Source organism: Mus caroli, chromosome X, assembly GCF_900094665.2.
Source record: "Mus caroli chromosome X, CAROLI_EIJ_v1.1, whole genome shotgun sequence".
Taxonomy (NCBI): Eukaryota; Metazoa; Chordata; class Mammalia; order Rodentia; family Muridae; genus Mus; species Mus caroli.
In genome coordinates, this window is record NC_034589.1 from 2,280,277 (window position 1) to 2,294,423 (window position 14,147).

At 44.1% G+C, this 14,147-nt stretch overlaps 1 protein-coding gene across 4 annotated transcripts; it reads right to left on the reverse strand.

Annotated features, from left to right (window-relative positions):
• Positions 1-8,973: 8,973 nt before the first annotated feature.
• Positions 8,974-12,483, reverse strand: Rbm3 (RNA binding motif protein 3). Of its 4 annotated transcripts, none has more exons than XM_021153113.2 (7): positions 12,248-12,483; positions 11,570-11,682; positions 11,185-11,291; positions 10,470-10,569; positions 10,277-10,370; positions 9,874-9,956; positions 8,974-9,570 (listed from the first exon to the last, which is right to left on the reverse strand). In XM_021153113.2, exons 2-6 carry the CDS (start codon positions 11,670-11,672, stop codon positions 9,899-9,901), a joined length of 462 nt encoding a protein of 153 aa, XP_021008772.1. In that variant the 5' UTR covers positions 11,673-11,682; positions 12,248-12,483; the 3' UTR covers positions 8,974-9,570; positions 9,874-9,898. The 4 variants fall into 4 exon arrangements, with proteins under 4 accessions (XP_021008772.1, XP_021008769.1, XP_021008771.1 ...); XM_021153110.2 differs by having other exon boundaries at positions 9,874-9,959; XM_021153112.1 differs by having other exon boundaries at positions 8,978-9,570; positions 9,878-9,956.
• Positions 12,484-14,147: the final 1,664 nt, after the last annotated feature.

The following is a 14,147-nucleotide window of genomic DNA, read 5'->3' on the forward strand; positions in this document are numbered from 1 at the left end:
GGCAAATAAAATATATGCAGAGACTGATTCCTGGAACATTCTCTAGTTCCTAGCGCAGTGATGAATCTCTAAACACCTATGCGATGGGAAGAATCCATGTGTATCTTCACTGGGACTAACTGGACTTGAATGGTTACCCCTAGGAAACTTGAGTATCTTAATAAAAATATGCAATTAGGAAAAACAAGCTTTGGGGCTTTGACCTAAGGAAAGGAAACTATCCCAATCGTCTGTTACATTCACCTTAAGCTAGAATTTGTATCTCGAGTATTCCTCTCAGTGTCAAAAACAGAATTTCCAAGGTTGAAATTCAAGATGTTTAGTCTAGCATAATGGTAATCCTAGAAGAGGGTGATGTAGGGGATAGAGTGGCAGGAGGATCATGAGTTCGAATGCAGTCTGGCCTATATAGTCAATTCCAGGCCATCCTGGATTACATAGTGAGAGCCTACTTTAAATAGCAAGCAAGCGCTGGGAGTCGTGGCACACACCTTTGATCCCAGCACTTGGGAGGCAGAGGCAGGCGGATTTCTGAGTTCGAGGCCAGCCTGGTCTACAAAGTGAGTTCCAGGACAGCCAGACAGAGAAACCCTGTCTCGAAAAAAAAACAAAAAACAAAAAACAAACAAACAAACAAACAAAGCAAGCAGGATGGAGATAGCTCAGGGCTGAAAATCAAGGCAGGCACTGAAGCAGAGAGCATGGAGGAGCACTGCTTATGTCAAGGCTTGCTTCTCAAGGCTTGCTGTAGCCTGCTTCTTCAACCCAGACTCACCTTCCCACAACAGTTATTAGCCAAGGAAATGCCCCTGCAGCTATCCCTATAGGCCAGGCTGATACTCAGTTAAGGGTCCTTCTTTCCAAGTGACCATAACTTGTTTGTGTCAAGCTGCAAGCTGACAAAACACTAATCATCAAATAATTAAGGTCTTTTTAGGTTGCCTGAAGTGAGGAATAGAAAATAGGTAAGTGAATCCTATTGGTATCTCCTTTGTCGTCACCCTATCAGTGTTTTAAAATATCCCCTGCAATATAGCTTTAAAAGAAACTATTTCTTTGTTTGTTTGTTTTTTGGTTTTTCAAGACAGGATTTCTCTGTGTAGCCCTGGCTGTCCTGGAACTCACTTTGTAGACCAGGCTGGCCTCGAACTCAGAAATCTGCCTGCCTCTGCCCCCGAGTGCCGGGATCAAAGGCGTGCGCCACCATGCCCGGCTCAGAATAAACTATTTCTTGGCACAAACATGTAGCCTTAACAAGACCCTAAGTATTCATCGGATAGAGTGCTGGACATTGTTTAAGTAGCTTGCATGCATTAATCTAATTTCTTATTGTACAGGGGATAGGACCCAGGGCCTTCGACATGCTAGGCCAGCCAGTACCTTTTGTTTTATAAAGGACGTGTCAAGTAACCCAGGCTGCCTTCCAACTCATTATGTTACAGAGGATAACTGAGCTGGTCCTCCTGTCTCTACTGCCTAGATATTGGATCATCACAAGTGTCCTTTATTGTTTTTTGTTTGAGACAAAGTCTTAATTAGGCCAGGCTGGCCTTCATCTGGATACACAGTTGAGAGTGGCCTTGAATTTCTCATCCTCCCGTTTTTATCTCCCCAGTGCTGGGATTAGAAACTTGTGTCTCCAGGCTCCAGTTTTTTCTTTTGAGACTTTCTTGCTAAATTTCCCAGACTGGCCTAGACTTTGTGATCCTCCTGTCTTAACCTTCCAAGTAGCCAGGACTACATTATTCATCACCACATCCAGCCAATTAAATCTTAATAGGAATGTTGTGGGTCCTGTTCCAGTCTCTCCTTTATAGATCAGAGTCCACAGCACAGAGGACTAGCACCCCTTCACATCTGTGAGCCACACTTTATTTTCACATTTTTTTAAATCATAAAGAACACTATAATCAATGTATTTTAAAAATGTATTTGGGGGCTGGTGAGTTGGCTCAGCGGCTAAGAGCACCAACTGCTCTTCCGAAGGTCCAGAGTTCAAATCCCAGCAACAGCTTACAACCTGTAATGAGATCTGACGCCCTCTCCTGGCGCCTTTGAAGACAGCTACAGTGTACTTAGATATAATAATAAAAAAAAATGTATTTGGAGGCCGGGCATGGTGGCGCACGCCTTTGATCCCAGCACTCAGGAGGCAGATGCAGGCGGATTTCTGAGTTCAAGGCCAGCCTGTTCTAAAAAATGAGTTCCAGGACAGTCAGGGCTATACGGAGAAACCCTGTCTCAAAAAAAAAAAATGTATTTGGGAGAGGGAACATATACCAGTTCATGTATGAAGGTCACTGGATGGCATACATATGGGTACCAGGGATGAAGCTAGTGTCCTCACCCTTGGCAGCTTTACCCACTGAGCTATCCTGCTGGTCCTTTTTTCCTGAGATAGTGTCCAGTTTGGATACCACAATGACAGGGTTAAATGCAAACTAGGCATCAATGCAAAGGATCTGTGCTAGCTTTTGTGTATTTGCTTTTGTTTCAAGAAGCAGATTTTTCAAAAGGCACTAGAACTTGGCCACCGGGAGAGGCTCTGCTGATCTCAGACAAATCCTATAACCTGTTTGTGAATCAGTCTCACCTGCAAAACCTGTCCCACAGGTATTGAGGGCTGGATGGGTGAATACACAGAGAGCTTTAGCTAGCATCTGAAATCTACTATATTCTGACTGTTAGCTTTCATGGTTAGGCTAATTTTAAATTTTTATTTTTTAAAAAGATTTATTATATGTAAGTACACTATAGCTGACAGAAGAGGGTGTCAGATCTTGTTATGGATGGTTGTGAGCCACTATGTGGCTGCTGGGAGTTGAACTCAGGACCTTTGGAAGAGCAGTCAGTGCTGCACCCTCTCTCCAGCCCCTAAATTTTATTTCTTAAATTAGCATACAAACTATTTTTATTATAATATTTACAAATATTCTTGAGGGCTGGGAAGATGGCTCAACGTTTAAAGAGCACTTGCTGCTCTTGTATAGGACCTGAGTTCCGACTCCAGCACTACATCATGTGGCTCAGAACTTCTAGTTCCTTCCAGAGATTCACTGCCCACTTCTGGTCTCCAAGGGCACCAGTGGGTACTTTGACTAACCTTTTGGCTTCTTGTCAACTTCTGCTTCCACTTGAACCCTTCCTCATTAAGCTCCTTAACACCCCCCTGCACCCCTAGAGGTTAGTTCCCCTTTTATATCATGACCCGCATTCACTTACTATTAAATTTAAGGGTCTCTCAAGGTATTTCAGGCAGACACATTTTTCCAGAGGACCCAAGTTCAGTTCCTGGGATACCTGGCAGCTCTCAAGTGCCCAGGGCATCTGATGGCCTCCTCTGGCCTCTGAAGACACCCCTACCCCCAAACACACTTATTTTCCATTTTAATTATTTTATTTATTTATGAGACAGGTCTATTATGTAGTTCTGGCTATATCCTGGAACTCACTGTGTAGATCAGGTCTGAGATCCACCCCAGTGCTGCATTAAGGGCATGCATTCATTCCCACAGTCAGGTTTTCAACCTTTAAGTCATTACCTGCTCAGTAGATTACATGCTAGCTTGAATCAGCTGAGATGGCAGTCAGCTGGTAACTAAGAGGCAGGTTTCAGCGGCCAGTGAGTGCTGGAGTCTGTGTTGTATGAATTCATAACCAGCAGTTTCCTGAGGTTATGAAACGAACCTTAAACCCACAACCCCATTGCCTTTAGGAGGATCCAAGATGACACCAGGGAACCATGCTGTGCTCCACTGTGGAGGTACATCCTGAGGGGTTCACTATGCATAGCCAGGTGTACAAAACTGTGAATTTGGATTGAGACTCAGAAGTCAAACTAGATGTAACCATATTGGGGACTACAGAAATCACCAACCTCTGGCAGCCTGCTAATGCTGTTGACAAGAGTGGTATCCGTCTTCTAACTCTGCATGCCCCTATAAAGTGCCCAGTCCACTTGTAAATCTCCTCTGGTCTCAGAAATCCAGACCTAGGAGTGAACATACGCTCAAGAATGGATTTCTGAACCAAGTCTTAAGCTTATGTCACCACTTACTGTCTTACTCCTTCCATGATTTGAATATGTACCGCCTTATTCTCCTTCTGAAGGTCTCCTACTCCTTAATGTTAGATTACGCAGTCTCTTGTAGCCACTTGCCTCGTGTGTGTGCAGAAGCACCAGATCAGTTACAGGCGGTGGGGACATCACTTGGTGCTTGATTGCTCAGCCACCTTTTCAGCCCTTTCGCAACACTTCAGTTTATATAGATCCTATTCATGAGTCCTGAAGCAGGTATAGTTTGTCCCGCCCCACCACACATACAAACTATGGGACAATGTCCTAGTGTCTTCCCATGTCTCACTGAACTAACTACATTTACTTACAGAGTAGTCCTGGCACTTGCTCTGTAACCCAGGATAGTCTCCAAGTCAGAATCACATGGACCTGAGTACTGAATACTAGGATTAAAAGCTGCAGGCAGGCAAGGGTATGATCCTTTTGCCTGAAGAATCCAAACAGGAAGCTAGGCTATGGAACTTGTGTATGTGTAGCCTGTGTGAACACAACTGTACAACTTCATATTCAGACTAAGTTGACACCTAGTACATTCCTCAATCATACTCCCATCTTTCTAAAAATACTTATTTTGAAATTAATAGACATGTCCTCTTGGCAAGCCTGCTCAGCCTACGTTAGTGGCATGTTATACACTTTAGGGTTGACCACAACTCCTGTAGTTAGGCTTGGGCTTACGTTTTTGAGAGGACCCCTGGTTGAATCTGGGAGCAAAGCCCTCTGTCCTCAGGGCTAAGATTAGATTAGAGGCCTGCCTCCCCTATGTGACCGAAACTATGGTTGTACAGTAAGCACTTTACAGACCAAAGACGACTTGCAGGGGACAACTATGAAGAATGACATTCCAGTGTAGTGGATGATTTAATTATACCTTTAATACTTTTCATATTACTTTATCATTTACATCCCAAATGATATCCCACTTCCCGGTTACCCCTCCACCAACCCCCCACAGACAACTATGTTGGCCCAGGCTGGTTTATAACTGGAGATTCTTCCTACTTCTGCCTCTCCCCCCAATGAAATGGCTTGTACGCTTGTACATAAAAAAAAAAAAAAAAAAAAAAAAAAAAGACCGACTTCAAATTCCAGCACCATAGAAACAAACCAAAATAAGGGAAGTCTCCCAAAGTTTCTCCTTGAGGTTTAAAGTGCACAAAGTGCACTAACGGCTCTCTAGGGAAAGGCATTTTCTATGACTTGTTTTTGGTCCTATGGACCAACATGGTACAAAGGAGAGAAATGATTCCCAAGGTCCTCTGACCTCCACATATGTATGGGTGCTACATCCTCATGTAACAAAAAATGTGAATTAAGGATCAATGAGATGGCCCAGCAGAAGAAACTTGCTGCCTGCCAGGCCTTGTAGAGAAAAAGAAACCACCACTTCATGTGAATAAATCTAAACTGCATCAAGAACTTTTTCAATGAGAACCTCTTCCAAGAATACAAGTATATGCCAGACGTGGTGGCACACGCCTTTAATCCCAGCACTTGGGAGGCAGAGGCAGGCGGATTTCTGAGTTTGAGGCCAGCCTGGTCTACAAAGTGAGTTCCAGGACAGACAGGGCTACACAGAGAAACCCTGTCTCAATAAACCAAACTGAGACCCTAACTAGGAGAGTCAACCACACACATGGTAGCCCACCACTGTATCTATCTCCAGTTCTAGGAGAATTGACACCCTCACACAAGACATACATGTAACACACATGAAAAAAATTTTAAATTATTTTAATAAAAGTAATTATTTTGGAAAAGGCATATCAAAAAGGTTTGCATTTCCTTTATAAATTTCCAAAAGCCAATAAATGGGCCCAACACAAGTAGAGGATATAATATCTGACCTTAAAATAAAGGTGGAGATAGCTCAAGGATAGCATACTTACCTCATCCTTGATTTGAAGTCCTGTTTGCATCCTGAAGACAGCATCACCATAGTGATACTATAGCACACACTTAAAATATGTAGATAAATCATTTTCACAGATACCAAAAGCAGATTGTTTGAATGCAATAAAATGACAATTACCTTCTATGTGTGTTACCAAATGTCCAATGCTTTAAATGTACACTATCTTAGGAATAAATTAAAATGCCTATAGGAACAATAAGAACTCAAGTACTTGGAGAGTGAAAGACAGTCTGTGCTATATTAAGTTCCCATCTAAAAAAAATCCAAGCTGGGCTGGAGAGATGGCTCAGCAGTTAAGAGCACTGACTGCTCTCCTGGTGGTCCTGCGTTCAACTCCCAGCAACCACATGGTGGTCCACAACCACCTGTAATGGGATACACGATGCCCTCTTCTGGTTTGTCTGAAGACAACAGTGTACTCATATAAATCAAATTATTAAAAAAAACAATCCAAGCTTTGGGTATTAAGTTGGTAGACTGCTTGCTTAGCTATGAATCCCTAGTGAAGCAAAAAATCCTACTTTGCTCTGACAGGTTTTAGAACTTAATAATTTATGCACCTGTCAAAAATGAGTCTGTTGAGGCTGGAGAGATGGCTCAGTGGGCAAGAGCACCTAACTGAGCACCTAACTGCTCTTCTGAAGGTCCTGAGTTTAAATCCCAGCAACCACATGGTGGCTCACAACCATCCTTAATGGGATCTGACGCCCTCTTCTGGAGTGTGTAAAGACAGCTACAGTGTACTTATAAAAATAAAATACATTAAAAAAAATGAGTCTGTCGAATGGTCGTCAAGTTGTTCTAACGCTGCTCCCTTCTCCAGTGGGTTAAACTGGAGACAAATGTTATCTTTTTGGCTAGAAATCTGTTGCTTTTAGTTATCAGTCTAAACCAAAGCAACTGGTTCTCACAGACCCTACATTTCGATGCACAAGAGAATATTTTATTCCTCCTTAAAAATGCTTTCTCAAAGGCCATGCTAACTTCTGTTAAAATAACCAAAACTTACACTACTTTCATCTATAGTATAAGAAAATTAATGTTTCACACATATAACATTAAAAGCCTTACTGTAATTATGCTAATTAAACAGGTAATGATTATAAAACCCTCATCAGGTCTCACCAATCTTTTTCTTGCCATCAATCCTAGAAGTGGGAATTTTTTTTTAGAGCTTTTATGGCCCATGTAGAATAGCCTCAAAGAAGGGTGAAGGGGTGAGGACAGTAGCTGAGAAGCTTGCAATATCAGGATACTGGTTTTCACATGCCCTAATTAACTAGAGCTTACTTTGGAAAGATTGGTTGATAGCACATATCCTGTATGCCTGCAACATTATTGAGGGACTTAGTCCATTTTAAACATTTTCTGTTTAAAACCCTAAAATCCACTGAAAAAGCAGTTCATTTTAAATGCTAAAACTGAGAAAGCCTGGAAGCAGGGCCTAAAACCTGAGTTTTGGAGGCTGGAGTGTATCTTGATAGAAAACTGCTAACCTAGCATGCAAGCCCAATGTAGCACTAAGGTGATCTGACTATGGTGTCCGCTGTTGTGGCTCTACCTTTAATCTCACTGGGTGTTTGGGGAGCTCAAATTTCAGTTTTACTAATGTCTGCATGACCATAAAGCTTTGCAGTAGACCTCCTGGGCCCTTTCCCTTGTAATAATTAGCACCAAGGCATAACTAATTATTACAATATACCTCCAGTTATCTATCTGGAAAGTAGAAAATTGTTACAGAAATCTGAGGCTACTATTTTTCTTTGTTGCTGTTATATACATACACACACAGCTAGAAAACCATCTTGTCATTTTGTGGTTGATGATGAACTACCACCTCAAGTGACACTGGCTTTCTTTCCTCCCCACCCCTGACCTTTAGGGCAGCATGTGGTTCTGCCAGTTCCCACCACCTTACTTCCCCAAAGGCCCAGCATAGAATGCTTCCTCTGACCAAGTACCCACCTGGTAAGGTTAGCCCCAGTGCCCCATAACCTGGGCCTGGCTCATTGGTTGAGGCAGTATTCTGGGAAGTTCCTGAGTCTTCATCCACCTGCCAAAGCAAATTCATGACCATTTGGGTGGGAGAAAGGAGGAGCCTTGGGGCCTGTCCCTGCTAGTTGGGAGACTCCATGCCGAGCCTCCATGCCCCAAGGATGAAGCAAACTGGTTAGAGTAATAAATGTTCTCAAGACTGCAGTCTGGTGGCAAATGCTCAGTAGTGGCCAGGTGAAAACCTGGACGCCATTCTAACTGGAACTAATGAAGGACTAACACCCTTGGGATTCAAAGACACATACTAGAACCTTCACCTTTAAGCAAAACTGAGCAGCTAATGATAGCCCCTTCCCCCATTTTCAAGGGGGACCATGGGCTTCTCACTTAAGAAAATTTCCTGACAGAAAGTTTACCAACCATTCTTAGTGGGTTTATGTACATTTGACTCTCCTCCCCACATGTGGAATAACGCATTAAAGGTCAAAGAGCAGGATGTAGTGCCTACATTTGAATTCAGGAACCTGAATCCAGTCTGAACTACTTTAACCCCCGTTTCGTAGTAAAGTTTCCTTTATGTCTGACATATAGTATACACCACCACTCCAGTCCCCATTAAAAGTGCACTATTCTGTGTATAAGTTTACTGCCCATGTTATGAGATTAAGGATATCCATCTACCTTGTACCCAGAAAAGCAAACTTAGGAAAGTAATAGTTGTGAAAAGAGCCAAGAAACAATTTCAGAAAACCCAATTCTAGTCATAAGGACTTTGAAATGTGATGGATACAGAAAGTCTGTGACTTTCATCTGTATCCATCACATTTCATGTCTCACCATATACCCAAACTAACTTCAAATTCAAGCCTCAACCCTTCTGACAGTTCCTGCCCATCCCAGTATGTTTTCCAAGCTTCATCTTCCTGACTTGCCTCTAGCTTTAAATTGTAAACTGGGTTTGAATAAGGAAAAAGCATTATCAGTATTGATTTGTGTTCAGGTTTCATCTTTTAATTAGCTCCATAAAGGACATCCTAAACACATCAGACACAACAGAATACTTTTCTTCCAGTATTAAAAAATGACATTCACAAACATTTTAAAGAAGCTCTTCTATATAATCAGGATGGTGATCTTTAATAAAAAAACATCTCTAAGTAATCATGATCTTGACTTGGATTGTTCATAAGTACATTCAGAAATCACTTTCTGGCCATGATAAACATTGTTTACAAGGTTTTAAAATGTCCCTAAATACACATCAACTTTAAAAATTCATTTAGCCTGGCCACTTTTTTCTTTTGGCCAGAAACAATAATCCTGAGTGCCTAAACAAAAATTCTGATAAAAGGAAAAATATTGGGACTGTAACAAATGCCTTAAAATTTGTTTTTAAAAGGGAAAAATGTTTAAAGAACACATGGAGCTTTCTAAAAGTTCTTTAACAAACTACCTTGGGAGCTCAATTCAAAAATAGAACTTGATGTACTAAAACAGACGTTTCAGCGCAGCTCCAAAAATCTTTATAAATACAGCAATTTGCAAGGACGATCCTGGATCAGAAGTGTTATTCCTTGTGTATCTGAGAATAGTAAGAGGTACAATTTTGATGTCAGGAAGAAACAGATTGATAAGATAACATGCTTACCTCCCAGAGTTGATAAAGATGCAGCACACCACCTCTTTTATTTCTACCATGCCCCGCCCCCGCAACTAGCTCTGGCATGCATGTAACAGCAAGAGCAGCCAAGAGGCTGATAGACTGGCTGGGTTAGGTATCAAGGCGGCAGAGATAAAGGACAGTGTGGCAAAGAAAAAGCAAAAGGGACAAGAGAAGAGGGTCTGATGATTACAGGTTGACGCAGTGCCAATTTTCAGGTCTCACCTACATTTTGTGTGCATGCCCCGTCTCAGTTGTCATAATTGTCTCTGTAATTTCCTCCTGAGTAGCGGTCATAGCCACCCTGGCTTCTGGGAAAAAGCGATATTGTTTTACAAGAATGTATTCTACATTGTAGACGTTAAACATTAAAAACTATACATGTCATGTTTCATAATAGCACATGCACAATAGAAATGTTAGCCAGTTTTCAGGTGGAGACTGTATTCATGAGGTTGGTACATGGTAGGCACAGGCAATTGACCTTTGATATATCCAAGCCACATAATACTTTTTAAAAAATTTATAAACAGGACACATGAAATGAGCACTATGTAGAATTCCCATTTTCAGCATAAATAGATTTAAAAACACTGGTACCTGACTATCCCAACCTCTCAATACCCACCTGCCACTGTAGTCTCTAGACCGCCCATACCCATATCCATATCCTCCAGGTCGACTGTCATATCTTCCACTTCCATATCCCTGGTCTCCACCACCTACAGAAAAATATTCAAGTAGTAGATGTTCAGACATAGGCTATTAACATTAAATAGCCCCATCTAATCTCATAATCAAACAACCATGACTGCACTTACCTCTAGAGTAACTGCGACCACGCCCACCAAAGGCACCCCCTCTGGATCCCCTGGCAGACTTTCCTGCATGATCAACTCTGATTTGGCGCCCATCCAGGGACTAGGTATGGGAAGGAGACAGACACAATGAATTGTCGTCAGTCAGTCACAGTAGGGATGAGGGAAGAATGGGCACAGGCAGGTAGGCATAGGCAAGAGCCCAGAAATTCCTGCTAGGCACCAAATTCTGGGTGCCTCGTCCAAGCCAAGCTCCACTGACCAGAATGGCTTCACCAGGAGCTATGGAATCCCACAAAAGGACCTGAATCCACCGGTCTCCCCTGCTACTACTTACATCTTGACTGAACTCAGGCTGACGTCTCCTCCCCACTCCTCTAAGCTGCCCGACTATTAGGGCTAGAGGCTTCAGAGTCCATCCCAGCAGACTCACGAGGTCCTCTCCGGTCCTCTGCCAGGCCCACAGCTCTGCAGACTCTACTACCTAAGCCCAGAGCAGGTCAACCATCCACAGGTGGCTTCTCCGCCTCATGCAGGACCAGTCGTCGCCTCCCAGGCAGCCCGGCTCTGTCTGCCGCTGCCCTCCACCCCCTAGAACAGAAGGCAGTCATGCTCCTGTGAGTGGCCACGCTGCCCCTGGCAGACATAGAGGGAAAACAGAAAGAACGAAGAAAGTGGCAGACAGGGAGACGGCCCCTGTGCAGGCAGGAGGCCTCACCTCTCCATTCATGGCTCTCATCGCATCTGAGGCATGCTCTGGGTTTGTGAAGGTGATGAAGCCAAAACCCCGGGATCTTTGAGTCTCCCGGTCCTTGACAACAACCACTGGGGGAGGGGCAGAAAGACAAATGTTAGAACCCTAACATCTAAGTAGAAAGTAATAGCCAGGCACAGCCACAGATCAAATAGCACTTGGGAGAATTAGGAACCCGTCAACCCCCTCCTCCTGTAAAAAAAAAAAAAAAAAAATCCTGTATCCAGTTGCATTTATTTCGGCCTAACCGTTACCGTACAGACATGGAAGTTAAAGAGAATTTCAGGTTTTAGTTCTAGACTAGCTCTTCTCCACCAACCCTCAACCCCAGGGCTGGTCCATGGCTCACCCTCAGAGATAGGCCCAAAGCTGCTGAAGTGGTCTTCAAGTGCCTGTTCATCGGTGTTGAAGTTGAGCCCTCCCACGAAGAGCTTCCCTTCTTCAGACGACATGGCAGAAGTCCTAAAGGGAGTGCACGAATTATTGGGGAGTCAATGTGGCAGGTAGTGAGGCGTACAACACCCGGAGACAGAGAATTACGGGGAACAGAAAATGGGTTAAAAGAGACAATTCAAACGGCAAGGGGCTCGGGAGCAGAAAAGGCGGGAACCAGCAAGGCTGAGCCCATCCGCCATTTGATGACTCCTATCGCGCATGCCCACAACATCCCAGGCTGCCACGCCCGTCATTTTGCACGGTCGCGCAGGCCTACAGCAGCATTGCATTTCCTCTTTCCCCGCAGAACAAGATGGCGGCGGTCACGTGGGAAGGGACAGCCGGTACAGGTTGGCGCGTGGTCCCCGCCACTGCCGCCGCCCGAGCCCGTGCCTTCCGGCCTTTCTCCCGTTCCGATGCAGCACGCCCGCCTCACAATGAATACATTTTTGCCTTCGAGCCTGGGTCTAACCCTCCTCGGAGCTCAAGCCCACATGTCAGCGGCCACAACTCTTCCTGCCCTCGTCCCTCGCCCATAGAGGGCAAGGAAGTGAGGTGGGGAACGAGCGCTGAGCAAGGCGAAGGCGCTTACCTGGAAATTAAAAGTCAGAGGACGGAAGAGACGACGAGCTCGAAGGAACCGGGAGAACAGAGAGACTGCGGCGCGGGAAGACGCCTGATAAAGCGTGCGTAGCCCAGACGTCACACAACGTCCCCCAGCGCGCCCTGGCGTGCGTGCTCATTGGTTGAGGCCCGCGGGGGGGTTCGGAAGAGGACGAGGAAGGCGGAGGCAGCAATTTGCCTCGCCGCTTCCGGGAATCGAGAGGAACTTTATGAGTTCAGTGCGTTCTCCTATAAGCATCTCCGTTCTGCCCGAGAGACTGGCCCCCTTTCCATCTCATACGGTTGGATCCATAGAGCCTTTTCCTCCCTGACGTCATTTTCAGTGTTTTTGACGTCATCTCTCCCTTTCCATAGGAAGTCCTAACTGACAGTAGGTCGGTGCCAGCGAACTGCCGTCCTCAGAAACCAATCTTTTCTTTTTAGACCTTTAACTGCATATCCCTTAAGGCCCCAAGGCCTTCTGAGTTCTTCCTGTCAAACCTTACATTTCCGAATGCTAACATTCCGACTCCTCCCCCTAACATCTAGCTGCTTGTTAGGGGACTCCTTCCTTTGGTGTCATCCTCTGACTTAAGTTTGCATCCTTATCTGACAGTCTCTTTACGCCTGATAATGCGTTCAGCAAGTCAGGTAGCCTAGCTTCAAAGGGTGCAAATCCCAATCCACCAAACGAATTTTGCTCTCTATTCGGGATACTGGGTCTTGATCGAAAGGATGAACTTTTGCAGTACATAATGAAATCCAAAGCAAGTAGTGTCTAAGTCCACTGCCTGACGATGTGATCTTTCCCAGCCTTCAGTGCCTAACAACTTCTTTGCCTCCAGGAACTCACAAAACTTTTGCCTCAGCCTCTTCAGTGCTGGGATCATCACCACAACCAATTTGTCTGGACTTTTAAAGAAATCCTCCCTGCCCAGGTGAGACCCCATATTCAAATAAGCAAACAAAAATTGGATGATTATTGAAATTGCATTTAATGTAGAGTTGAGAATAAGGTCATATTACGTGAGGGTTTAAGGTATGTGCACACTGATACTGTTCCTATTAAGATCTGGCACTTTAGTTGGGTATGATAACTTAGACCAGAAATCCTAGCACTTGGGGAGCCTGGAGCAGTAGGTTCTTGCATTTAAGGCCAGCCTGGGCTATCTAGTTAGTTACACCCATCTGCCAAACTCCCAAGAAAAACGCCAGACAAAAGAATTGGAGCCTAGTTCTCTTGCCCCTTGAGTATGGACTGGACTTAGGGGAGCAATTATAATGTACAAAATAATCGAAGCACAAGTCAGAGTGTGTTGTGACTGGGTCGATAAAAGGCACTTTGGTTTTCTGTTCTCTCATGCAGACTGAACTTAAAGAAATCCTCCCTGCCCAGGTGAGACCCCATATTCAAATAAGCAAACAAAATCTTATCAAGAGCAGTCCTATAGAGGGGAATAAAGTGGCATGGAACTGTGATATACTGCCAAGAGGTACAGGAACAGGCCTTCCTAGAAGTGGATCCACACCTACACTACTGTGTAGGCTGACACCTGGATGGATGGTATATGAATGCTATGAATCAGAGTTACCTAGCTAGGCCAATCCCAGAACGCCGACCCTCTAAAACCACAGATGTTTGTTTTGTCTTGAGACAAGGTCTGACTGTGAAACTCAATTTGTGAATTGGTGCTTAGTTCCCTTGCCCCTTGAGCCTCACACAGGCTAGAACTTAATGCATGCAGCAGCATGCCTGATATACTCATTAAGCTTTGTGCTAATTTGATATCAATAGATACCTAATACATCTTCCCAGCAAAGAGCATGAAATATCTTTATTTACATCACACACACACACACACACACACACACACAGAGCGAGTGTAGGG

Bases quoted from the DNA above. Each gene is read 5' to 3' on its own strand.
- Rbm3 (XM_021153110.2), bottom strand. From the start codon at position 11,672: ATGTCGTCTGAAGAAGGGAAGCTCTTCGTGGGAGGGCTCAACTTCAAC. The intron at 11,292-11,569 runs GTGAGCCATGGA...CCCCTCCCCCAG, and splicing joins CTTTGGGCCTATCTCTGAGG to TGGTTGTTGTCAAGGACCGG. The intron at 10,570-11,184 runs GTGAGGCCTCCT...TCCCATACCTAG, and splicing joins TGAGAGCCATGAATGGAGAG to TCCCTGGATGGGCGCCAAAT.